The following is a 24,739-nucleotide window of genomic DNA, read 5'->3' on the forward strand; positions in this document are numbered from 1 at the left end:
CCTTAGTCTTTAGAAATAAACAATAGTTATATAAGAACATCTCCAGCATTTTTATAAAAAAAGCTCTCTATAGACAGATGTGAGGAGTTGCTAAATGATAGTAGAGTTTAAAATATGTTCTCCAACAGTTCTCTATTTTAGCTGCTAAATATTTCATAGTATGTCCTCTCACTATCACGTTCTAAAAACTTTTATGTTCTTCCCATCAAACATGACTAGCTGAGTGCCCGTGCGTTGCAACGGTAATATATAATACCAGTATACTACGATAACTTATATATAAAATGTGTGTTATATTGTTATGAGAAAATGTTTCATAATCAATTTGTGATCCTAGTCATACATAAATTTTGTTATTTTAATCTAGTTGTTTCACCACTACATTGCAACCATCAGTATCATGCAAACTTCGATATATGACACGATTTGTATGGTCTCATCATTGGAGAGCACGTTCCACATATGCTGGAAGAAATTTCCTCGTACATCGTTAGTCATCAGACACGCACCACCATACGCTCTTGCTTAAACAAAAAGGTAAATGTGTGTCTTTGCGAAGAGAATTAAAGGCAGGTCGGCACAAAAGCTACCCTGATGGTGGCGAGGATGACGAACTGGTCACTGTTGTCGATCCTCCTCTGCGTCACCTCTGACGCTAAGATGACGCCACAATCCTCGATATAGTAGTCGTCGAACGCGCGCGACATGACGAGTACCGATGACTCTTGGTTGGGCTGCCAAACAAAGTGTACCTCGGGCTCATCAGCGAGGTAGTACCCCTGGCCGTTGCACCACCAGATGCGCTACTCCACTACATACATCATGTTCGAGGACACTCACACAACGTCAGCAACGTCCATCGTCCCAGCGCACAAGAATTCATGTTCGGTCAGTAGCGACTTACGTGGTAGGTTGGGCTTCAGGTGGACGATGAGCTAGACGACGTGATGGCGTCGTCGTCGGATGCGGTGTCCAGAACAACCTGAGAGTCGTCGATGTTGGCGACAACCATGAGGCCTCCCTGCTTAACGATGGACAGCGCGGTACAGCTGCTCTGGACCGCGTCCAAGTGGTGGCTTCGCGGGAGCTTGTCGTACACAGCGGCGCATGCGACCACGTAAGACTGCTTTTAGAGGTCGAACTAACAGTCGCCAAGCTTCTTCTCGTCATCGATGAGCGACGCTAACGTGAGTGCCTCCTGCTCATGGTGTTTGTTCGGAGTTTCAAGTAAGAAACATGGATTCATGCTTGGCGTTGGTTTATGGAAATGACTCAGAAGTCTGATCTATGGAAAAAAATATTACGGAGAAAAATGTCACGCATGCAAAAAAAAAAGAATTTAAGTATAATACATTATGCAAACAAAATAAATTGCATGCAAAGCTCTTCTTTAAATAATATTATCTCCATCCAAAAATCTAATTCAAGAATCTCGGTGATACTTATCTACTACTACGCATTGTGAAAGGGTAGCAAGTGAGCTTGGTGAGAGATGTAATAGATGTGTTTCCTGTCATAAATGTAGACATAAACACATATGTGGTGTAGTGGTAGCTACTCCTAGCCTTTGCTTAAGAGGTCACGGGTTCAAATCCCCTTGAGGACATGTGTTTTTTTTAATTTTAGCTAGACGTGGACTGTACGGGGGAATGATGGGAATGACAGGTGGCAGAACACGGGAATGACCGACTACCCTTGCAGCCTTAATAGTAGTAGAGATATATTGATATTGGTCTTGCAATGGTTCTAAAATTCGAATCATCGATTTCAAACATGACCTAAATTGCAAAATGCAGAAATAAAAATGTAACATGCAGCGAAATTATTTTCCACATAGTAGCTCCAAGTTTATTGATAAAAAATAAAAGAGAATAAAAACAGAATAGATATAACACTAATTTCATATAAAAAATGCTTTGGGGGAGTCTCTCGGATTGCCAAATGTGGGGACAAGAAAGGATAAAATAGTAGCTTTTTAAATTTAGCAACATTGTTTAGGGTACCATTCGAGACATGTTTTTTTTCTAATAACTTCTTAAACTGAAATTTAGGAACCTTTTTACATAATAGTTGGAGATGGTCTAAAAACAGTGCAGAGTGAGCAATTAAACCCATATCCCGCTGCTCGAGAAATTTAGGTTTAACTATCAAACCACATGTACCTTTGTGTTTACAAATAAACAATAATTACATTTAAATTAATATCTTAATAACTATTTATATGATATATAAAAATTCGCAGCAAAAACACGACTAAAATTTAGCGAAAACCGGCCCAAAACGGCCGATTCTACGTTCGCAAAAAAGGACGATTCTACATTCGCAAGGCATAGTACGAAAAAAAACAGAGTAGTAAAAAAAAAGCGAGTTTCATGTCTTTACTTCCTCTGACCGTTGCCCACCTTCCGCAGCCGCCGCCACTGTCGCCGCTGGCGTCTCCTCCTCCTCCGCCACTGAAACCGCTATCGCCTCCCACCACCTCCTCCAGGTAAGCGGAGCATCCGGAGACCTCTCTCCGTTCCCCACCTGTTGCGCAGGCGCTGCTCCTCCCGCTAGCACGCGCCGCTGCGGATCTGGATCCGACGCCGGCTGTGCGGGGTTAGTTAGCGTGTGTACCTCTGAACTCTGGATCTCACCGGGATGTGTTCCGCAGCGTTCCCGAGGGATGGAGAACGGTGGAATCGAGGAGGCCGACGACGCACCGCCAGTGCCCTCGCCGCCCAATGGGCGGCGGTACCGGCCGGTCGGGTCGAGCGACCGCGCTGTGATCCAGATGACTTCCATGGAGCCGGGATCCTCCTCTTCCACAATCGATGCCGTCGTGACTCCCCAGCCGCCAAGGTGATGCGGACTCTAATCACATTTGCAGGTTTCGCGAGCAATTTGTTATGTCACGTGCTAGCAGATCGCATACGTGCTGAATTCAGAGGTTACTGCTGCGTGGATAACTAGTATAGTTGCTGCGAAATAGTGTGTGCATTCTCTTGGACATGAATTGTTTAGGACATGGGGTGTTGAACGGAGTAAGTGGAGAGTAGCGGTGGACTGTTGAGCATACTCAATCTGGGATGTTAGGAAACACTGAAATTACTATTTTGGGCCTTGGGTTGCTTCTTCCTATTTAAAACTGTGGTCATCAGGAGCAAGTCTGTGAGACCATGTCTGCCACATCTGTTTTCTGTTTTATGGGAGCGCCTGCAACTGCAATGCCACCATTGTTGAAATCAGTAGTGATAATATGGATGCCTGATGCCTCTTTCTTTTCTAGAAGATTGGATGCTTGACCGATGCTGAAATTGTTATTGAATTCAATAAATATTGAAACCACTACCGATTGCTTTGAAAATAGTCAGTTGCTCCATAGTGATGGTCACTTCTGATTGGTACAATGCTTCGATCATTAGTGGTAGTTTGAATTCTAGCCATTTCCTCTGTCCTAATATTTTTTTCAACTTCTAACCATAACTTAAATCATGCCTTGTGTCAAGCAACTGTTGGCTTGTCGATGTAGATTTAAGTTTTGTGTTTAGAGTGTTTGATGTCAGTTTGTAATACTTGAAAACATGGTTATTAAAGCGGTAAAACGATAAAACGTTAGGATACACCTTTTCAACATTTATACGTTGAAACGTCCTTTTGGACTTGACATAAAACAATAGGATAGTATATGTTTATACTCGTAAGTTGAGTACTTGAGTTCACTAAACAAATATCATAAAGGGAAATGGATCAAGTTCAACCACAAAAGTCTATGCAACATGCAAGTTAGAATTTGCTTATAGGATCAGTAACCATCATCATCCAACTCATCAATATCAACAGCATAAGCATCAATGTCTTGATTATCACCATCTTTTCCACTATTGCTTGCTTCAATTTCATCTGGTTGCTGGCACCTAGTGGAGCTAGAGGGCGGCGCTGGCTGCTAGCGGCGAGTGATGGGTGGTGGCGCTAGCGGAGGGAGGAGGGAGACAGCGCTGGAGCGGGCAACACTAGAGGCGACATTGGAGGATAGGAGGGATACAGACATCGCTAGAATACATGAGCTGGAAGGCTGGTGTCTTGACTTGGGAGCTGATGGGCCTTTGAGAGGCCCAATAGTGTAAAGCGTATGGAATGTGTGTAGAATGTCCCAAAACGTTCAAATGACGCGAAACAGACGTTTAAACGTTTGAACGTGTTTCAGGGACGTTCTACGCGCTGTGGTCAAAACGCCCGGACGTTTCAACTTATAATCATGTTTTACCGTTTAAACGCCACTTAAATGATGTTTTAATAACAATGCTTGAAAGGGAATACTGTTTTGTCCTTGTATCGATTTTATACTTCTTTTGCGTGGTATGGCTTGCCCGTAGTCATAATGTGCCGGGTTGATTGGGTCGAGGAATGGAGTCGCGGGTCGTGAGTCGACACTTGAAAAAAAAATGGTACAAGGGGGTATACCTCTATGGGACATGAATCACAAGTTTGGTACATGAACCCGAGTCTAATGGGTTGATGATCCCGGGTCGATTCCATGGGTTGAGGGCCGTGTTCCAAAATCCCAATGACCCTATGTGTTACGCCCCAGCGGTCCAGCCCCTGGTCCAGCCTAATACCAGCTTAACACAACCTAACACTATCCCAACACAAGACCATTATAGCAATAGAACCCTATACTGCTCTGCTGTCATCTGCGCCACCTTGCCCCAATATGTGCTGCCCTGTCCCAACCTGCATGGTCCTCCTCCATCACGAACAAACACCGGTCGTTGTTCCCATCTGCACTGGTACAGTGACTCCTTAGTGTTCGGGATGATGACTCATGGTGACCCGACCCACGATTTAGGACGCCGACCCCGGGTCACAGAACGCGGCACCGACCCCGTTTCCTGTGACTATGGGCTTGCCACATGGCATATACCCTCAACCTTGTTTGCTTTGAACAACTTTGAAGAAATGGTTATTGTTGAACATGATCTATTCTTTTTCTTATTTGTTTTTTGTCCTTTTCTTTTGAAAATCATAAATACAAGAGTCAAGCAACAATAGTTTTGTTGATGTAGATTTGAGTTTTCTGGTTAGACTTGAATATCAGTTTGTGATACTTGAAAGGGAATACAGTTTTGTCCATGTAACGATTTTGCTTCTTGTGTGTGGTATGGCTTGATATAGGAATCTGATTTATGTTTGATATAGGAATCTGAAGCCTGATGCTAATCTAACTATTGACCCATCTATGCGGGAAGGTTCTCCTGATGATCATGCTACATCCAGTGGATCGCAAGGGGATTCAAAGCTAGAGCTCTTTGGTTTTGATTCTCTTGTAAATATATTGGGCCTTAAGAGGTAGGGTCAATCATTCTTTTTCTTACTGTTGTTAACGCAACTAAAACTTTTTGTTTGTTTTTTTATCATGAAGCTGAGTTTTACTAGTGTTTAGCATATGCACCCTGACGATTGATTGAACTGTTGGTTCTACTTCATGACATCATCATCTGATTGAACCTGAGCAGCATGACAGGAGAGCAGATTCAGGCCCCTTCAAGTCCCAGGGATGGCGAGGATGTTGCAATTACCATTGGGCGCCCCAAGGTTTTCTTTCATTTCAACATTTTCTGCTGTGTGTTTGAAAATTCCTGTTCCTTTAAAAAAAGATAAAAAATTAAGAATTATCGATAATAGCAATCTTAAAGTATGTTGGGTGTATGTTTCTGTGTCTCATGAAGTTTAGGATGAAAAATTGACTCATTTCATAATACCCTATGTTGTTTGCTGCATGTGATATTTACTTAAGCAGAGATAGCTGAGTTGTTCATTTGAGTTTATTTGGAATATTATTTGGTTCATGCATGTCTGATCTTCAGTCCTCTAGTTGAGTTGGTTAGGTGGTATGAGTAGCACTCCTTAGGTCCTAAGTTCGACTTTCCATGGCAACAAATTTCAGTCTAGGGTTAAAAAAACCCATCGTCCATGCCACGCTAAAGAACAGCCGGTTCCGTTCATGGTCGTCCTCACATGGGCTATGGTACTGTTGTTTATGGGTGGGGCAGGGGGTTCAAGAGTTTTCTCGACTTGCGTGAGAAGGTCTTCTTGATGCAAAATGCTAGGGGGCTGCCTTAGCCCGCAGATCGAGTTTTTGATCTTCAGTGGTTGTTAAGCTTTAACTTTATTCATTCTTGTTGATTTTAGTGACCAAATTCCATTCCATTTTGACTTATGAAATTGTAGAAGTGATATACCTATATCAGAGGAGTTTACTTTTATTTTTTTGTACAGGAAAGTGGACCTAAGTTCGGCACCATGATGGGTGTCTTTGTTCCATGCTTGCAGAACATCTTGGGAATCATTTATTATATCCGTTTTACCTGGTAAGGTATTGCATACACTTTTGTTATGGCCTCATACATTGTTTCTATTTGTTATTTTCTGAGAATGCTCCACTGCTCATACAGATGTTGTTTCCCTTCTGTTACATTAGAACCAAATAAAATAATATTGAAGTAAAACTGTAAGGCGCGCCAAACTGTAAATAGGTATCAGTACTTGAAATTTGAGTTATTACAGTATTAGTTCTTTTTTTATTTCTCCTGTTGTTCAAATCAGGTATAAGTGATGTTTCACTGTGGGCAACGATTACTATGCAAGCAACAATTAGGTGCAAGCGTACAAGTAGGTCTTTTGGTCCGTTAGATTTAGATCTAACCGTAGATGCGATCATGGTTTGTTAGGAGCTTTTTTTATAAAGCTACACGAGGTGGTGGTGGAAGGGTTTAAATGCTAAATATGACATACGGTTGGATCTAGATCTAACGGACCAAGAGGCCTGCTTGCACGCTTACTTAATTACTGCTTGCATAGTAGTAGTTGCCTTCGCTGTGATGCTTGCCTCTCTTCGCTGCCCCATATATCACTGATTAAAAAACTAACAAATACTTCTTAGATAAACTTGATCAACACTTTTTCTCCTTTTTGTAGGATTGTAGGTATGTCAGGTGTATGGCAGTCACTTGTGTTGGTTTCATTTTGTGGTGCATGCACATTTTTGACCTCGATATCATTAAGTGCCATTGCAACGAATGGAGCTATGAAGGTATGCTAAATATTTGCACAATATTTGACAATTCTTAGGGCTGGATTGTTCACCCTTTTGATTGTCTTCTTTGCTTTTCATACCATTTGTGGGATACAGAGAAAAGTCTCTGGGGGCATAAATTGAATCTTGATTCAATGCTGGGACAAAGTACTTTTTGTTGTTCTAGTGTTCAACCAAAACAAACTAACGCCAACAAACTGACTTGCATGTTGAATGACCTATAGGGTGGTGGGCCATATTATCTTATAGGCCGTGCACTTGGTCCTGAAGTTGGAGTTAGTATAGGATTATGCTTCTTCCTCGGGAATGCAGTGGCTGGATCCATGTAAGTGCACGCCATTAGCCCATTACAGCCACTAATTGAGGTTGTCATTTTCATTTTTCTGGTACAATGCCATTATGATGTTAATGCACCCTTTCTGCACCTGCTGCGTAGGTATCACCGTGAACTCCTCTTCTAGTCAGCATGTGATAAATAGTATGTATTAGTATGTAGTGAGTAAAGGAGTATAAAGTAGTCAACTGTTATGCCTCTTTTTGTTTCAATATAGAGGGAGGGAGGGAGGGAGGAGGGGAAGGGGGTGTGACATGCTGCTCACCGCCAACGTAAAAAAGCCAGCCAATATTTTGGAGATGAAACCCAGCCTGACATGGGAGGTGGCAGTAAATAGACTTGAAGATTGGAATACACCCAAAGAATCATCTTTGGATAAGAGCATGTGGAAATCAGAACACATGTCCAAACCATGATCAAGTCTTTTAGTCCAGATGTACTATTTTTACTGCTACTAATACCTCATTTTTACCTTTTCTTTATCCTCCCTTTTGGCTTTTGTTTGGGTTCCATCTCTAGCCTACCCCAAGTTGTTTAGGACTAAAAAGGCTTTATTCTTGTTGTTGTATATTTGGCCTGTCAACAATTGGAATGCAGGGCAGCTCCACCTGTTGGGTATTTTATAAGGATCCACTCAACTCTGCGATTGAATTAGTATAGTTTATAGATAGATGGGAAACCAATTAGGAAACTGTGAGAAGATGCCATTCCAGCCTATTAGGACCCATAATAAAGAACAGTGCCAAACCGCCTCCCCTAAGGCTGGGCTGTGCTGTTCACACTAGGTACTGACGTACTATTAACAACAGGCCAAGGATGAGTTAGTTCTGTTGGAGATTAGATTATATTGGGTTGAGCAGTTATTTACTCCCTCCATCCCATAATCATTAACTGCCCCCACTGCATGGACAAGTGAGCTGCATGTTTGCCAGCGTCTGTGCATGGCAGTGATTCCTTCCAATTTAATTTTCTTGTCATCAAATTAAAGAAATGAAAATGTGCATGCCACACACACATGGCAGCGATAAAAGTTTTTTCTTTAAAAAAATTGCATGTTGCCCAATTGGTTTGTGAGCATGGAGATAGGAGGGGTATTTCTTTTACAGTAGACTGCTTATAGCACCTATGTGAATGCCAAAACTAGTTTTATCTATATTCTGGGATGGAAAGAGTATTTCGTTAATTTTAGAGATAGGTTCTTAAAGGTAAAGTCATCTCATCTATATATAGATTTTTGGATTAAGGGATATTTATTCCATTGATAAAATGAAAAAACTCAGTTTCTGCTTAACAGCATTCAACCAAAGAGATCAGTAAAGCCACAGACTGTCATGCAAGACAGTGAGCAAAGGTACTGAAATTTAGACATCGCACTTAGATCTATTGAACTTAAGACCCTATCCTATTGCTAAACTTCCACCCATTCCTTGCAAAAATCTCTATTAAACAAGTCTCCAACTTCAGACACAGATCCTTGATCCTCTGTTACTCCTCTTTTCCCAATAAATTGCTCCAAAATCTGAACCAGAAGGTGCTCCTGAACAAAACCTGCATAGGGGATGAAATAAAAGCATTGTTGAAGATATGTAGATGGGGATGTGTCTGTTTCGGTTGTAAGCAAGAAATAGATCAAAAGTCCCATTCCCTTTTCTATCCATACCCTTGTGGCATGGCCATTGGGCATCAGCATGGTCCTTCTTACCTGGGTTCAGGGCCATATGAAGCGTGTCCATGACAGAAGAGTACATGAATTATGTTTGATAACACTCAACGGAACTGCAAATGTTTTGAATATTTTTCTACCTGTAGGTAGGGTGCATTCATGCAGGAGTCACTCTTCCGCGCCTTAGAAACTTATTTGGTTATTTTCAGGTATGTGCTTGGGGCTGTAGAAACCTTTCTTGACGCTGTTCCTTCTGCTGGACTTTTCCAAAGTAAGTTACAAATGGTTTGGATCAATATATTTAGTTTGTGAATAGAATTTTCATCTTGTTATGTATTTCAAGTGTGGTTCATGTGCTTTAGTACTTTGGAGTTTGGACATATGGAGCATCTATTCACACAATTGCAGTTTATGAGATAATAATCATGTAACATGTTATTTAATATTCCCTTATCACAAAATATAAGGCAGACATGCAATTTCAGTGATGAGTATGCATTTGGCGCCGTGCTTATCCACACCATATGGATTGAATTCTGAAAATCTGCTCAAACAGACACTATCAGCAGCAGACGGCTAGACAGTCCAGTAAAAAAATAAAATATGTACTTGTATAACTTATCTGTTCTTAAAAATGTGGTCTCTGTTCTTAAAAATGGTGTGTTCTCTGTACTTTAATGAAGTAGAGATGAAATATAAAGATAAAGATGTTTGGATCGCGGGTTAGATTAGAAAGAAGTATAAGGACTTTTTTTTCGCAAAAGGGATGACGGTGGAAATTGTCACGAACCTGGATTGACGGATACACCTCTGTCCCTAGGGACTGTAGTGTGTGTATATATATAAATATATGCTTTATAAGAGTAGAGAAGAGATATGCAACCAGTTCTATCTGTTGTAATTTTTTTTATTATGCCACCGTTAACCTGTCTTTCGATAAAGTTGCTGGGGGCAACCACATGCAATGGCTGAGATAGAGAGGGTGCTAGCCCCCTTGGGTGCCACACCGTTTTCGTTTCATTTATCCTTTCTCTTATTTAGCCCCTTCTACATTTTCTCTCATAGCATATGTATTGGATATTCATACAATATTCTTTGTTCTTCTTAAGACGTTAGCACAAGGGTGTAATGTTCATTTCCTGGTGCCTGTATTCCTTATGTTATAAGCACCTTAATTGTTGTATAGACATGATGTGCCTTGTGGAAGAAATGAAGGGGTTACCTGAAAAGACATAACAAAATGCATGCATATTATCATATGATTTAGCACCATTTTTTTTCTGTTAGGTGCATGCATGAAAGCAAATATATTGGTGGTTGCCTTGCCCACCTGTCATGGCAGTCACAAAAGAGCCTATTTCGTAGCTTGACCAAACCCTTCTCCGACTGATGACATGCAACAATGAGCAAAGTTAGCTAGTTAGTTTCAATAACAACAACAAAGCATTTCAGTCCCAAGTAAGTTGGGGTAGGCTAGAGTTGAAACCCAACATGAACCCCTAGTCACGGTTCATGCACATTAATAGCTGCTTTCCAAGCACTCATATCGAATATCTACTTCTCTAGTTATATCCCAACCTTTCAAATCTCTTTTAACTGCCTCCCCCATGACAACTTCATCTCCCTCTACCTCTTTTCACATTATTATCTTAACTTAGGACTCCACAATGCATTGGTGCCTCTGAAGGGCCTCCTTTGGACATGGGCAAGCCACCTCAACTAATGTTGGACAAGCTTTTCTTCAATTGGTGCTACCCTTAGACGAGGAACTCGATCCATTCTTGTGTGATCATAAATCCAGCGCAACATACACATTTCTGCAACACTTAGTTGTTGAACATATCATCTTTTTAGGCCAACATTGTGCTCCATACAGCATAGCGGGTCTAATCGCCGTTCTATAAAACTTGTCTTTTAGCTTTTGTGGTACACTCTTATCGCAGAGAATTTTAGATGCTTGGTGCCACTTCATCTACCCAGCTTTGATTCTATGGATAACATTTGCATCACTATCTCCATCTCTGTAGCAATAAGTAGCAATAACATCGATTTCAGATATTGAAAGGCATCTTTCTTAGGCATTACTTGACCTTCCAAACTCACCTTTTCCCTCATGTGCAGTGGTGCCAAAGTCGCATCTCATGTAGGCTATTTAGTTTGGAGATAGAAAAAGAAGCGATGCGAGCTATATTAATTGTTAGAATCCCGTTTAGGTTTGGGGTTCTCCCCGTGTAATTACTCTCTCACCCCTATGTAATGGGCCAGGCCCAGTTAACTCAAGTCTATTAATACAACACCCATCCCTAAGCCAGGGTTAGAGTTTTCCACATGGTATCAAAGTTAGGTTAGTTTTCCACTTCTCTCTCCCCTCCCTCCCCAACCCAGCCGCTGCCTAGTACCCGCCACCGGCTCCCCTCCCTAGCCCGCCGTCGGATCCAGCCGCCGGCTCCATCCCGCGCTCGGCCGCCGCCACCCCCATGGATCCGGTCGTCGCCACCGTCGCCAACGAGGCTATTGCCGCGGCCTTGACCGCTCCTCTGGCCACCGCCGACGACCTAGCCGCGAGCCTGGCTGCCAGCGCCGCCTCCTTCGTGCCTCTCCAGTGGGCACGACCCCAACCGCCGCCGCAACGAGCCTGCTTGGCCGGCAGGCCGTCGGCGCTGCCTCGCAAGCCGCGCTGCTCGGCTTCCCCTCCTCCGACGATCTCCGGCTCGCCCCCAGTGCGACATAGCACCCCTGCACCCCTGCACACCAGCACGCTCGCGGGGGTGGACATCCCCTTCATCGACGGCCTCGGACCTCTCATTGGAGCCCTCTCACCTGCGCAGCCGCGCTCTCGTCGACCCCCGTCGGGCTTCACCCTCAGTGCTCCCGCACTGATGACCCCCGTCGCCGACTCCGCGTTGGTCGCAGCCATCGCTACGATCCAGGCCGCCGTGGCTGCCTCGCAGGAGCGCGAGCGCGCCGCGTTTCTCGCCCTGGAGCAAGAGCGTGCCATGGGCGCCACCCTGATTGCGCAGATGGCCACCGTGCAACGCCTCATCCTCGGCCACCTTCCGGTCGCCTAGGTGGTTCCTCCGGTCACTCCTGAGGCTCCCCTAGCCTCTGGACTCGACGCTGACCAGATCGCCGCTCTCCACGCTTAGGCTGTCGGGTTGCACAACATCCGTTCCCTCCTGTCCATAGTGTTGGACCCGACGTCCTCCCACTACCCTCGTTGGTAGGGGCAAGTCCTCACGCTTTGGTGGTATGCCCACGCCGACGATGTCCTCGACGACATCGTCGCCCCGCCATTTCCATCCTGGTGCCCGATGGACAGTGTGGTGCTCTTGTGGTTCCACAACACCATCACCGTCGAGCTACAAGACATCATCCGTGACCAGGCGGACACGAGCTGCCAGGCGTGGCTCGCCCTCGAGGAATAGTTCCTCGGGAACCGGGACGCTCGAGCCATCCACCTTGATGCCCAGTTCCACCTGTTCTCTCAGGGGCGATCTCTCCGTGGGGGAGTACTGCCGCCAGATGAAGGGCATGGCGGACTCCCTCCGCGACCTCGGCGAACCGATCGCCGACCGCACCTTGGCGTTGAACCTGCTGCGTGTTAATTGCTTTACATAACTTCTAATTCTGATTGTGATTTTTGTTAGGACTAACTTGTACCTGTTTCTGATTTTTGTGTGGACTAATTGTATACCTGTTTCAAAACACAGAGAGTGTAACAGTTGTCAACAATACATTAGTGAATGGTACAGAAACTGCTGGCACGTCAACTATATCTACACCCAGCTTGCACGATCTTCAAGTGTATGGTGTTATTGTGACCATACTGCTGTGTTTTATTGTGTTCGGTGGTGTCAAAATTATCAACAAGGTTGCACCTGCTTTCTTAATACCAGTCCTGTTTTCTTTGCTGTGCATCTATCTTGGTGTCTTCATTGCACCAAGGCATAATGCTCCAAGTATGTACCCTCGTTTTTTTATTTAGATTATATTTTCATCTCCATGTGCTGAATTTTACATTTGACTGATGTAGAGGGAATCACTGGATTGAGTATAACCACATTGAAAGACAATTGGGGTGAAAACTATCAACGTACAAATAATGCTGGCGTTCCTGATCCAAGTGGATCAATATATTGGGATTTCAAGTAAGTTAAACAGAATGGCAGGATGGTATGTTACCAAAAAGAGTTTCACCCTGTTCATATGCACTTGTTTAGTGAATTCCATCTGCCCTATATTTAAGGTCTGTTGGAACTAGATGATTAACTGTGACAAGGTTCAGAGATTTCTAAGCTATTAAGAGCATGACCCTGTTCATTTTTAAATGCACGGCCGTTTGCACATTTCCTTATGTATGTGAAACTTTATTGTGCTAAATTTTTTGTATCGATCCTTCAGTGCTTTGGTAGGTCTGTTTTTCCCAGCAGTCACTGGAATTATGGCTGGCTCAAACCGATCTGCTTCACTGAAAGATACACAGCGTTCGATACCAATCGGCACATTATCTGCAACTCTTTCAACAACTGCTATGTACTTGTTCTCTGTGCTTCTGTTTGGAGCCTTGGCCACACGGGAAGAGCTTCTAACTGATAGGTATCTAGTCTACTTTTTAGTACTATACACGAGTTCTTGTGTCAATTGCCGATAATTATTTTAAGGGCTTAATGAATCTGGCTTTATAGTTCATGATGCCGTTACAGCATATGTGCTAGTTTTTTCATCAAGTTCAAGCAAACATGATTTTATGGCCAAAGGCATAATTACTGTCAAGCTTTTAAGTTTCCTAACAGTAGCGAAAATGATTCATGTTCTTACTTGCATCCATCACTTGTTTCTGGTTGTTTATGAAGTGGACACAAACTTTTTTATTAGCAAATTGTTGGTTACTGTTATATAGATCCTATTTTAGGATTTATGCTCCATACTTCTGCAATCAGAATGCTCTACGATTACCATTGTGCATCTGGAGCTACTATGAATAAATGCCAGCAGATGGTCTGTTACTAATCTGCTTTATAAGATTGATGTTCATATTATTGTGGTAGATAGTCTTAATGGCTAAGAATACTCTGGCTGCTTTGTATAACCTTAATGAAGTCTTTGGTTTATTTTTACCTTATCGGTTATTGTCTTAGAACAACATTCTAACAGCATTACTGTAGTTTCCAGTTGCTTATTTTATTATGTAGCCACGTAAGGCTTACGCCAGCTGTTACAGTGTCTTCTCACTTGTGTGGTTATCTCATAAATATCCTTAACCACTTGCAGGCTTCTTACTGCTACGGTGGCTTGGCCTGCTCCTGCAGTGATTTACATTGGTATTATTCTGTCCACCTTAGGTGCAGCACTGCAGAGTTTGACTGGGGCTCCAAGGTTGCTTGCAGCAATTGCGAATGATGACATTCTTCCTGTTCTTAATTACTTCAAAGTTTCTGAGGGATCTGAGCCACATGCGGCCACTTTATTCACAGCTTTCATCTGTATTTGCTGTGTTGTTATTGGAAACTTGGATTTGATTACCCCCACTATCACAATGTTTTTCCTTCTGTGCTATGCTGGCGTGAACCTGTCATGCTTTCTGCTTGACCTCCTTGATGCTCCTAGTTGGCGCCCTAGATGGAAATTTCACCATTGGAGCCTTTCACTTGTTGGGGCATTACTCTGTGTTGGTATGGTTCTTAATACTCTTACAATTTTATTTTGTCTATCATGATCTTCAGCATGAACAGTTTAAACTTGAGTTAGGTCTTTGGTTTGAGACTTTGTTCACTTCTATTGTTTTTAATCCAACCACCTTATCTTCACCTATACTAAAGTCTTGTTTATCATGTTTTACAATAGCAAATATCTAATCGAAACAGCCATAAATGCATTTATAATTATAAGTGCTGACATGAAAAAAACAGTTGGTAACGGAAACAACACTTTATTTTGGACTGATAGATGGATAAATGGCGGCTGCATCAATGATTTTGCTCCTGAAGTCGTTTCCAAGGTTGATAAAATTATTGTCTCCACTAGAACAGTGGCCCAGGCTCTTGGAGGACAGCAATGGATCAGTGACATCTTGACTGTTGGAATACGAACCCCTTGCCCTAACCAGGGATGGGGAGTGGTATTAATAGACTTGGTAACTGGGCCAGGCCCATTACAGTGAGGGGAGAGACGGTAATTACATGGGGAACACCCCAAACCCTAGAATCCTAGACGGGTAGTCTAACACCCCCCGCAGTCACAACTCTATCCTGTACAGATGTTGAGACTGGATCGAAAGTCTAAAAATACACTCGACGGTAGTCCCTTGGTGAAGATGTCGGCGAACTGCAGCGTGGTGGGGACGCTGAGAACCCGAACGTCACCGGCAGCGACACGCTCGCGGACGAAGTGTAGGTCGATCTCTACGTGCTTCGTGCGCTGATGCTGCACGGGGTTGGTGGAGAGGTAGACCGCACTGACGTTGTCGCAGTAGACGAGTGTGGCGCGCTGAAGAGGACTGTGGAGCTCGTGGAGGAGCTGGCGCAGCCAGGAGGCCTCTGCCACACCGTTGGCCACGGCACGGTACTCGGCCTCAGCGCTGGAGCGAGAGACGACGGGCTGCCTCTTGGCGGCCCAAGAGACGAGGTTGGCGCCCAGGAACACGGCGTAGCCGGAGGTGGACCGGCGCGTGTCGGGACAGCCAGCCCAGTCAGCGTCGGTGTAGACCACGAGCTCCGACGTCGGGGATGGGCGGAGTAGGAGGCCGTAGTCGAGGGAGCCGCGGACGTAGCGTAGAATCCGCTTGAGCGCAGGGAGATGGGGCTCCCGCGGAGTGTGCATATGCAGGCACACCTGCTGGACGGCGTAAGCGATGTCGGGCCTGGAGAACGTGAGGTACTGGAGCGCGCCGGTGAGGCTCCGGTATGACGTCGCGTCGGCGACCGGAGGCCCGTCGTCCTCAGAGAGCTTCGCCTGAGTGTCGACAGGCGTGGAGCAGGGCTTGCAGTCAGACATGCCAGCCCGCTCCAGGATGTCGATGGCGTACTGGCGCTGGTGGAGGAAGAGACCCTGAGGCCGACGTTCGGCGGTGATGCCGAGGAAGTGGTGGAGGGGCCCCAGGTCCTTCATCGCGAACTCCCGCTGAAGGGCGACGATCGTGCGGTGTAGAAGGTCGGCGGTGGATGCCGTGAGCACAATGTCGTCGACGTAGAGCAGGAGGTAGACGGTGTCGTCGCCGCGCCGGTAGATGAACAGGGACGTGTCCGACTTGGCCTCGACGAAGCCGATGGAGGCCAGGTAGGAGGCGAAGCGACTGTACCAAGCCCGTGGCGCCTGCTTGAGGCCGTACAGGGACCTGTTCAGCCGGCAAACCAGATCCGGACGGTTAGCGTCGACGAAGCCGGTGGGCTGGCTGCAGTAGACAGTCTCCGTCAGAGTGCCATGGAGGAAGGCATTCTTGACATCGAGCTGATGGATCGCCCAGTCGCGGGAGAGGGCGAGGGAGAGGACGGCGCGAACAGTGGCGAACTTGACGACAGGGCTGAAGGTCTCGTCGTAGTCCACTCCGGGGCGCTGAGTGAAGCCCCGAAGGACCCAACGGGCCTTGTAGCGGTCGAGGGAGCCGTCCGAGGTCAGCTTGTGGCGAAATAGCCACTTGCCGGTGACCACGTTGGTGCCTGGTGGACGCGGCACTAGGTCCCAGGTGTGGTTGGCCAAGAGGGCCGCGTACTCCTCCTCCATAGCACGACGCCAATGTGGGTCGGCGAGGGCAGTGCGAACGGAGGAGGGTACCGGGGAAGCGTCGGGTGGAGTGCTAGTCGTAGCAGCTGCCAGGATTAGCCGGTCGACGGGGCGGAGAACGCCAGCAGCGCGCCGAGTCACCATCGGGTGGACGTGCCCAGGGTCGCGGTGGATGGCGACCGGGTGGTAAACGGACGACTCGGAGTGAACCGCCGGAACGTCGGGAGCGGCTGGTGGGGCCGGCTCGCGGCGGTGATAGACGACGGCGGGGTCGGCGAATCGGGCCGCGCTCGTCGACGGGCCCGAGTCGGGGGGCGCCGAGGTAGTTGCGTGGCCGCGGCGATGGTAGACGAGGGCGGGGTTGGCGAAGCGAGCCGGAGTCGACGGGGCCGCGCGTGGCGCAGGCGGGGTCGACGGGGCCGCGCGTGGCGCAGGCAGGATCGACGGGGCCGCGCGTGGCGCAGGCGGGGTCGACGGGGCCGCGCGTGGCGCAGGCAGGATCGACGGGGCCGCGCGTGGCGCAGGCGGGGTCGACGGGGCCGCACGTGGCGCAGGCGGGGTCGACGGGGCCGCGCGTGGCGCGGAAGAGGTCGTAGTGGCCGCACGAGGAGCAGGTAACGGCGCAAGACGGGGAGCCGAAGGTGGGGGAGGAATCAGATCGGACTCGAGGAGGGAGTCAAGATCGGTGGGTGGGGTGGAGCCAGCAAGGGGAAACACATCTTCGTCAAAGATGACATGACGAGAGATGATGATGCGGTGGGAGGTGAGGTCCAGACACTGGTACCCCTTGTGGTCAGGGGAGTAGCCAAGGAATAGACAGCGGGTGGAGCGAGGAGAAAGCTTATGTGGAGCGGTAGCGGAAGTGTTAGGGTAGCAGGCACAGCCGAACACGCGAAGGTGGTCATAGGAAGGGGCTGTGCCGTATAGGGCGAAGTGAGGGGTAGGGTGGCGTACCGCCTTCGAGGGAAGACGGTTCAGGAGGTGGGTGGCAGTGTGCAGGGCCTCTGCCCAGTAGCTGGCAGGGAGAGACGCCTGGAAGAGGAGGCAGCGGAGCATATTAGTGGTGGTGCGGATCATGCGTTCGGCTCGGCCGTTCTGTGCAGAGGTGTAGGGGCACGAGAGACGCAACTGGACGCCATGAGTGAGGAAGAAAGAGCGAGAGGCGTTGTTATCGAACTCGCGGCCATTGTCACACTGCAGAGCACGGACCGGGCGACGAAACTGAGTGGATACCCAGGTGAAGAAGTGTGTGAGGGTGGTGAATATGTCCGACTTCAACCGAAGCGGGAAGGTCCAGAGAAAATGGGAAAAATCATCCAAAATCACCAAATAGTATTTATAGCCAGAAAGACTGAGTACAGGGGAGGTCCAAAGATCACAGTGAACCAGGTCAAAAGCCTGCTCAGCCCGAGAAGAAATAGTAAATGGGAGACGAGTATGTCGGCCTAACTGACAAGCATGACAGAGACCCTCAAAATGTCCCCTACTACATGAAGGATCTAGACTACTGGTAATCTTGGTCATGACGTCGGGTCTAGGATGGCCGAGACGTCGATGCCATGTGGTGGAGGAGGTGGTGGAGACCAGGATAGGGGGTGGAGACACGCCGGCGGTGGAGGGCTGGAGCGTGTAGAGTGGCCCCGAACTGTCACAGCGGACGAGAAGAGTCCTGGTGGCCAGATCCTTCACAGAAAAACCAGAGGGGTCAAACTCAATGGAACAGGAGTTGTCAGTGGTGAATCGACGAACAGAAAGAAGGTTGTGAGTGATGTGGGGAGCTACGAGAACATCGTTGAGGTAAAACGGCCCAGGGAGAACCGAGGCACCTACTGAGGTGACTGGCAGAGTGGAACCGTTTCCAACGACGATCGAGGATGGGTGAGAGGGGAGGGGGGATGAGAGCGAGAGAGCGTGCCTGCCGTGGGAGTGGTGTGGTACGAGGCACCGGAGTCGATCACCCAGTCGGAGGGGGGTGGGGTCATCGCCATGGTGCTGAAGGCAGCAGCGAGGGAGGCACTGTCCCAACCACCGGCCGGCGGGGACCAAGGCGTCGAGGTGTGGGTCCCCGGGGGCAGGAGCGCGGGCGAAGCCTGGGGCACGACGGGGACACCGTAAGGAGGCGCGCCGTAGTGAGGTGCAGTCAGGAGGGCCGGCGCCGGAGGACGGGAGGTACTCGGTGCCTGGCCCGGCCACATGGCGACGGTCCCGGTCCAGGGGTTGTAGAATGACGGCCACGCGTGGCCGCCACCCCGGCCGGAGGGACCACCACGAGAGGAGCCGCCGCTCCCACGGCCGCCCTTGCGGGAGCGACGACCCCCGTCGGTCGTGGAAGTCGGACGAGGGGCCGCCGGGACGGCGGGTGGAGGGCGGGTGGGAGCTCCGGTCGACGGAGGACGGGTGGCCTGGCCCCCTGAAGGTGGCAGACCGCTGGTCGGAGTACTGTAGAGAGCCGAGGCAGGAGTGGGTGCCTCATTCGCCATGGTGAGCTCCTCAAGGAGAAGCTCGTTCCGCACGGCGTGGAAGGTGGGGAAGGGTACGCTCCGCTTGATGAGAGCCTTCAGGTGGCCGTAGCGAGGGCTGAGGCCACGCAGGAGGTTCAGCACCAGGGTACGATCGGCAACGGGCTCGCCGAGATCGCGGAGAGAGTCAGCCAGGCCCTTCATCTGGCGGCAGTATTCGCCCACGGAGAGGTCCCCCTGAGAGAACAGGTGGAACTGGGCGTCGAGGTGGAGCGCCCGCGCATCCCGATTCCCGAGGAACTGATCCTCGAGAGCGAGCCACGCCTGGCGCGCAGTGTCCGCCTGGTCGCGGATGATGTCCTGGAGCTCCACGGTGATGGTGCCGTGGAGCCACGAGAGGACAACGCTGTCCATGAGGCACCAGGAGCGAGGCGGCGGAGCGTCGTGGTCGATGAGGACGTGGTCGTCGAGGACGAACCTCCGCAGCGTGAGAAGGACCTGTCCTCGCCAACGGGGGTAGTGGGGAGACGCCAGATCCAACACTACGGACACGAGAGCCCGTATGTTGTGCAGACCAGCGGCTTGAGCGTGGAGAGCAGCGATGAGGTCGGCGTCGAGGTCAGAGACGAGGGGGCCCTCCGGGGGTTCCACAGAGGCGACCGGCGGGCGGCCGATGAGGCGCTGCGTGGTGGCCATCTGGGTGGTCAGTGCGGCACCCAGGGCACGCTCACGCTCCAGGGCGAGGGAGGCGGCGCGCTCACGCTCCCGCGAGGCCATCACAGCAGCCTGGATCGTAGCGAGGGTGTCGCCGAGTGTGGAGTCGGTACCGGGGGGTGCCGCGAGGGCAGGAAACCCCGGTGGAGAGCCTCGACGGTGGGCCGGGGAAGAGACGTCGCGGAGGGGCCGGAGGCCGACGATGTAGGGAGCCTCGGCATCTGCCACGGAGCGGCCGGGGCCCATGGGGTGGGTCTGGCCGGCAGCAGAGAGGCCCAGGGAGGCGACGCCGGCGGCCAGGGAAGCGGGGGCCGCGCCCAGGCCCGCGGTCAGGGGCGGGTGCGCCAGGCCGGCGGTGGGCGCGTCCGGGGGAGGTCCGCCATGGGCAGAGAGCGCGGCGGCGGGCAGCAGGGGGCTGCAGGCGGCGACGGCGAAGGGGGGAGGAGGGCGCGCAGGCTGGAGCGCGACCGGCAGGGGAGGAGAGGCGGGCGCGCGCGGATCTGGCGAAGGGGGAAGAGGGCGCGACGGGGGAGGAGGGCGCGCAGGCTGGTGCACGCCGGAGATGGGGAGGACCGGTGAGAGGACCGGCGGCTGCGCAGGGGCGGGCGCGCACGGATCCGGCGGGTGGTGCACGCCGGAGATGGGGGGCGCAACAGGGAGGGAGGGGGAGGAGAGGCCGGCGCAGGGGAGCTCCGGCGGCTGGGCAGGGAGAAGCCCCTGGCGGCGGCTGGGGGCCGGCGGCGGCTGGGCAGGGAGAAGCCCCTGGCGGCTGTAGCTGATAAGACCTAAACCTAAACCTAATTTGATACCATGTTGGAATACGAACCCCTTGCCCTAACCAGGGATGGGGAGTGGTATTAATAGACTTGGTAACTGGGCCAGGCCCATTACAGTGAGGGGTGAGACGGTAATTACATGGGGAACACCCCAAACCCTAGAATCCTAGACGGGTAGTCTAACATTGACACCTCTTTCCTGGTTGGGGATCCAACAATTTTTGCTGATTTGGGATGCTGTTAGCAATATTGTGTTAACTCTGGAGACAGATATTCACACCTGGATGCATACTTCCTCTGGTCAGTTTTCTTCTAGGTCTTGTTACAGGGCTTTATTTATGGGAGCTATTATGTTTGAACCTTGGAAGAGGCTTTGGAAATCTTGGGCTCCCCCTAAGTGCAAGTTTTTCTTATGGCTGGCCATTCGGAACAAATGTTGGACTTCAGATAGATTGGAGAAGAGAGGTCTGGACCACCCAGTGTCTTGCCTACTCTGTGATCAAGAGCAGGAAACCATACAACATATTTTGTGTACATGTGTCTTTGCAAGACAGTTCTGGCATTCCATTCTGTTTGGATTGAATGTTGGTAATCTCTCTCCATTTGGGGATGAGAGCTCCTTTGCTGATTGGTGGCGAAAAACAAGTAAGAAGATACATAAAAGCAAGAGAAAGGGCATGAACAACATCATTATTCTAGGGGCCTGGTGTTTATGGATCCACCGCAACAAAGTTGTCTTTGATGGGGAGACCCCTTCGCTAAGCTCTATCAGATGCGTCTTTCTTGATGAGATTGGGTGTTGGATTACGGCTGGTGCCAAGCATCTTCAGAGCTTTGGCTTAGAGCTTGCGCGTAACCTTTACAGGGTCTAGGGAGTGGTGTGTGTTTTTTGTTTTGAGTAAGCCTGCTTAGGGCTTTGTACCTTGGTCCATTTTGGACTTCTTTTTCTTCTCTAATTAAAATGATGCGCAGTTCTCCTGCGCTTTCGAAAAAAAAAGTGCTGACATGAATCTTTGTATCAATTTCAGTGATTATGTTTCTGATCTCCTGGTCTTTCACTGTTGTCTCCCTTGCCCTTGCAAGCCTCATCTATTACTATGTGAGCATAAAAGGGAAGGCTGGAGACTGGGGAGATGGGTTCAAGAGTGCATACTTTCAATTGGCCCTCCGAAGTCTCAGATCACTTGGAGGTACGACTGACTATCTGCTTTGCGAATACATAATCGTACAATTTTGTAACCTTTGGTCCTTTCTGCAGCAAACCAAGTCCATCCTAAGAATTGGTACCCCATTCCTCTGGTATTCTGCCGTCCATGGGGTAAACTTCCGGAAAATGTTCCTTGTCATCCAAAACTTGCAGACTTCGCTAATTGTATGAAGAAGAAGGGTCGTGGTATGTCCATTTTTGTCTCGATAATTGATGGTGATTATCATGAACTAGCTGAGGATGCAAAGACTGCCTGCCGCCAACTAGATGCTTATATTGACTACAAACGCTGTGAGGGTGTTGCAGAGATCATTGTAGCTCCTAATATGTCTGATGGTTTCCGTAGCATTGTGCAGACAATGGGCCTAGGAAACTTAAAACCAAATATTGTTGTGATGCGGTACCCTGAGATCTGGCGACGTGAGAATTTGACACAGATACCGTCAACATTTGTCAGCATAATAAATGATTGCATTATTGCTAACAAGGCAGTAGTCATTGTGAAGGGACTCGATGAGTGGCCTAATGAGTACCAGCGACAATACGGTACTATTGACCTCTACTGGATTGTAAGAGATGGAGGATTGATGCTTCTTCTGTCTCAGCTCCTGCTGACAAAGGAGAGTTTTGAGAGCTGTAAGATCCAAGTATTCTGCATATCTGAAGAGGATACAGATGCAGAGGAGTTGAAGGCTGATGTCAAGAAGTTCTTGTATGATCTTAGGATGCAAGCTGAGGTCATTGTTGTCACTATGAAATCATGGGAATCACACATGGAGAGCAGCAGTAACGGCGCTCAGCAGGATAACTCCCATGAGGCTTACACAAGCGCACAGCAAAGGATCAGGACATACCTTGATGAGATGAAGGAAACTGCTCAAACAGAAAGGCAGTTACTAATGGAGAATGGGAGGCAAGTTGTGAACGAACAGAAGGTTGATAAATTCCTTTACACAATGTTTAAGTTGAACTCCACGATACTCAGGTACTCCAGAATGGCAGCTGTAGTTCTTGTGAGCCTTCCTCCACCGCCATTATACCATCCTTCATATTTCTACATGGAGTACATGGATTTGCTTGTAGAGAATGTCCCACGCATGTTAATAGTTAGGGGATATACGAGAGATGTTGTCACATTTTTCACATGATTATACATACGAACTTCTCACCTGGAGACTCTAGTGCCGTCAGGCTGTTGTACTATCTCAGCAGAGACTGGATACACAAGAGCGTGGAATCTACCACTGAAATGACAAGCCCTCACCTTGAAGGCAACCACGATGAGATGTCAGATGTGCAGAGCTGTTGTTCGCATATTGGATTCGTGAACTATTGAACTGCAGTGTCTTCATTCTTTTTCTGGATTTAAAAGATCCACATAGCGAGCTTTGATTCTTACAGATTTTGTAGCTATCATATGTAAACACTTACCATCTTGTAATTGTAAGCATACTTACATGCTGGCCCAAAGACAAATGCAATCCTTACCTTCTCACTGAAACATTTATATAGGTATTTTTTTTGCATCACTTGTATGCGTCTAAAACTGATGGACTTGTTGAGATGAGCAGAGCTGCGAATTTTGAATGGCTACCCCCAAATGAATTTTGGTTATGCTTTGTCGCAAATATTTGGTTTTAATGGTACAAGATTTCTGAGATACATTACTCAATGAGGGGTGCTCTGCTACTTTACCCAGTTACTTTCTTGATATATGTTTTGTTGAATGCTGTTCTACATGTGATCTTCAGCCAGTACCTTGATGTTCAGGCAATACATCTACCTGTCGAATGCAATTTGTGCCGTGTTTCCCGAGCTCGTACCACTTTCAAGCTCGGGCCTATTCGGAACGGTACTGTTTCCCAAGCTTAAAGACTCGAGTTTAGCCTCCAGCATAGGGATTCTGAGTATTATAACTGCTATTTACTTCACCATATACAAGGTCTGTTTAGATGGGCTAATTACTAGTGGAGGTTAAAAATTAGTTCGGATTAGATAAAATTGACTAGTTTTTATAGGTAGGATTAACTAGCTAGTGGGCTAATAACTAATTGAAAGCTTGGCTAGTAAATTAGCTAATCTGTTAATCTCTTGTTTGGATGGATTAGGGTTAATTTAGCTAATTTTTATCTGGTTAACACATAGGTGGCGTTTGGTTCGTGAAATGTAACGTAAATTACAACGATAATGATTCACACTCGATTAGTAGCGGTAACAAGTTTGAATAGGATGATATCAGTTTCTAGTGTGGTATCTGATTACAATTATACTTAAATAAACATAGTTTAACGTTATCTGACACCGTTCATGTTACAATATGTGAATCAAATAATACCATAGCTCATATCCATTAGACCTAGTTATGATGCTATGAGTAGGAGCTAGCTCTTGGTTACCAAATGGCTAATTTTTAACTTCTAGTTTTATCGGTTTTTAATTCGTTTTGGGCTTTTTTTATTCATCGATTTGTAATTTACCTTATATAAATTTACCTTATATAGTTTCTAGTTCATTTTAGGGGGTGTTTGAATACATTAGAGCTAATAGTTGGTTGACTAAAAAATGGCTATTACAATTGGCTAGCTAACAAATAGCTAACTAACTATTAGCTAATTTGCTAAAATTAGCTAATACCCGAACTATTAGATAGATCATGTTTAGATGTCTTCAGCTAATTTTAGTAGCTAATTATTAGCTTTAACGTATTTAAACACTCATTAGATTCTTCATATATCTATCGGCTTCTATTTATTTTGGGAAAACGAGATAAAACCAGTCCAATAGCGCACATT

At 47.8% G+C, this 24,739-nt stretch overlaps 1 protein-coding gene across 1 annotated transcript; it reads left to right on the forward strand.

Annotated features, from left to right (window-relative positions):
* Nucleotides 1–2,318: 2,318 nt before the first annotated feature.
* LOC103635572 (cation-chloride cotransporter 1) lies at nucleotides 2,319–23,561 on the forward strand. Its single transcript, XM_020543276.3, has 14 exons — nucleotides 2,319–2,488; nucleotides 2,654–2,841; nucleotides 5,179–5,328; nucleotides 5,496–5,574; nucleotides 6,259–6,350; nucleotides 6,958–7,072; nucleotides 7,300–7,400; nucleotides 9,282–9,343; nucleotides 12,783–13,031; nucleotides 13,106–13,220; nucleotides 13,474–13,668; nucleotides 14,344–14,744; nucleotides 21,769–21,930; nucleotides 21,999–23,561. The coding sequence occupies exons 2-14, from the start codon at nucleotides 2,666–2,668 to the stop codon at nucleotides 23,093–23,095; spliced, it is 2,994 nt and encodes a 997-aa protein (XP_020398865.1). The 5' UTR covers nucleotides 2,319–2,488; nucleotides 2,654–2,665; the 3' UTR covers nucleotides 23,096–23,561.
* The last annotated feature ends 1,178 nt before the right edge of the window (nucleotides 23,562–24,739 follow it).

Source organism: Zea mays, chromosome 8 (genome assembly GCF_902167145.1).
Source record: "Zea mays cultivar B73 chromosome 8, Zm-B73-REFERENCE-NAM-5.0, whole genome shotgun sequence".
NCBI lineage: Eukaryota > Viridiplantae > Streptophyta > Magnoliopsida > Poales > Poaceae > Zea > Zea mays.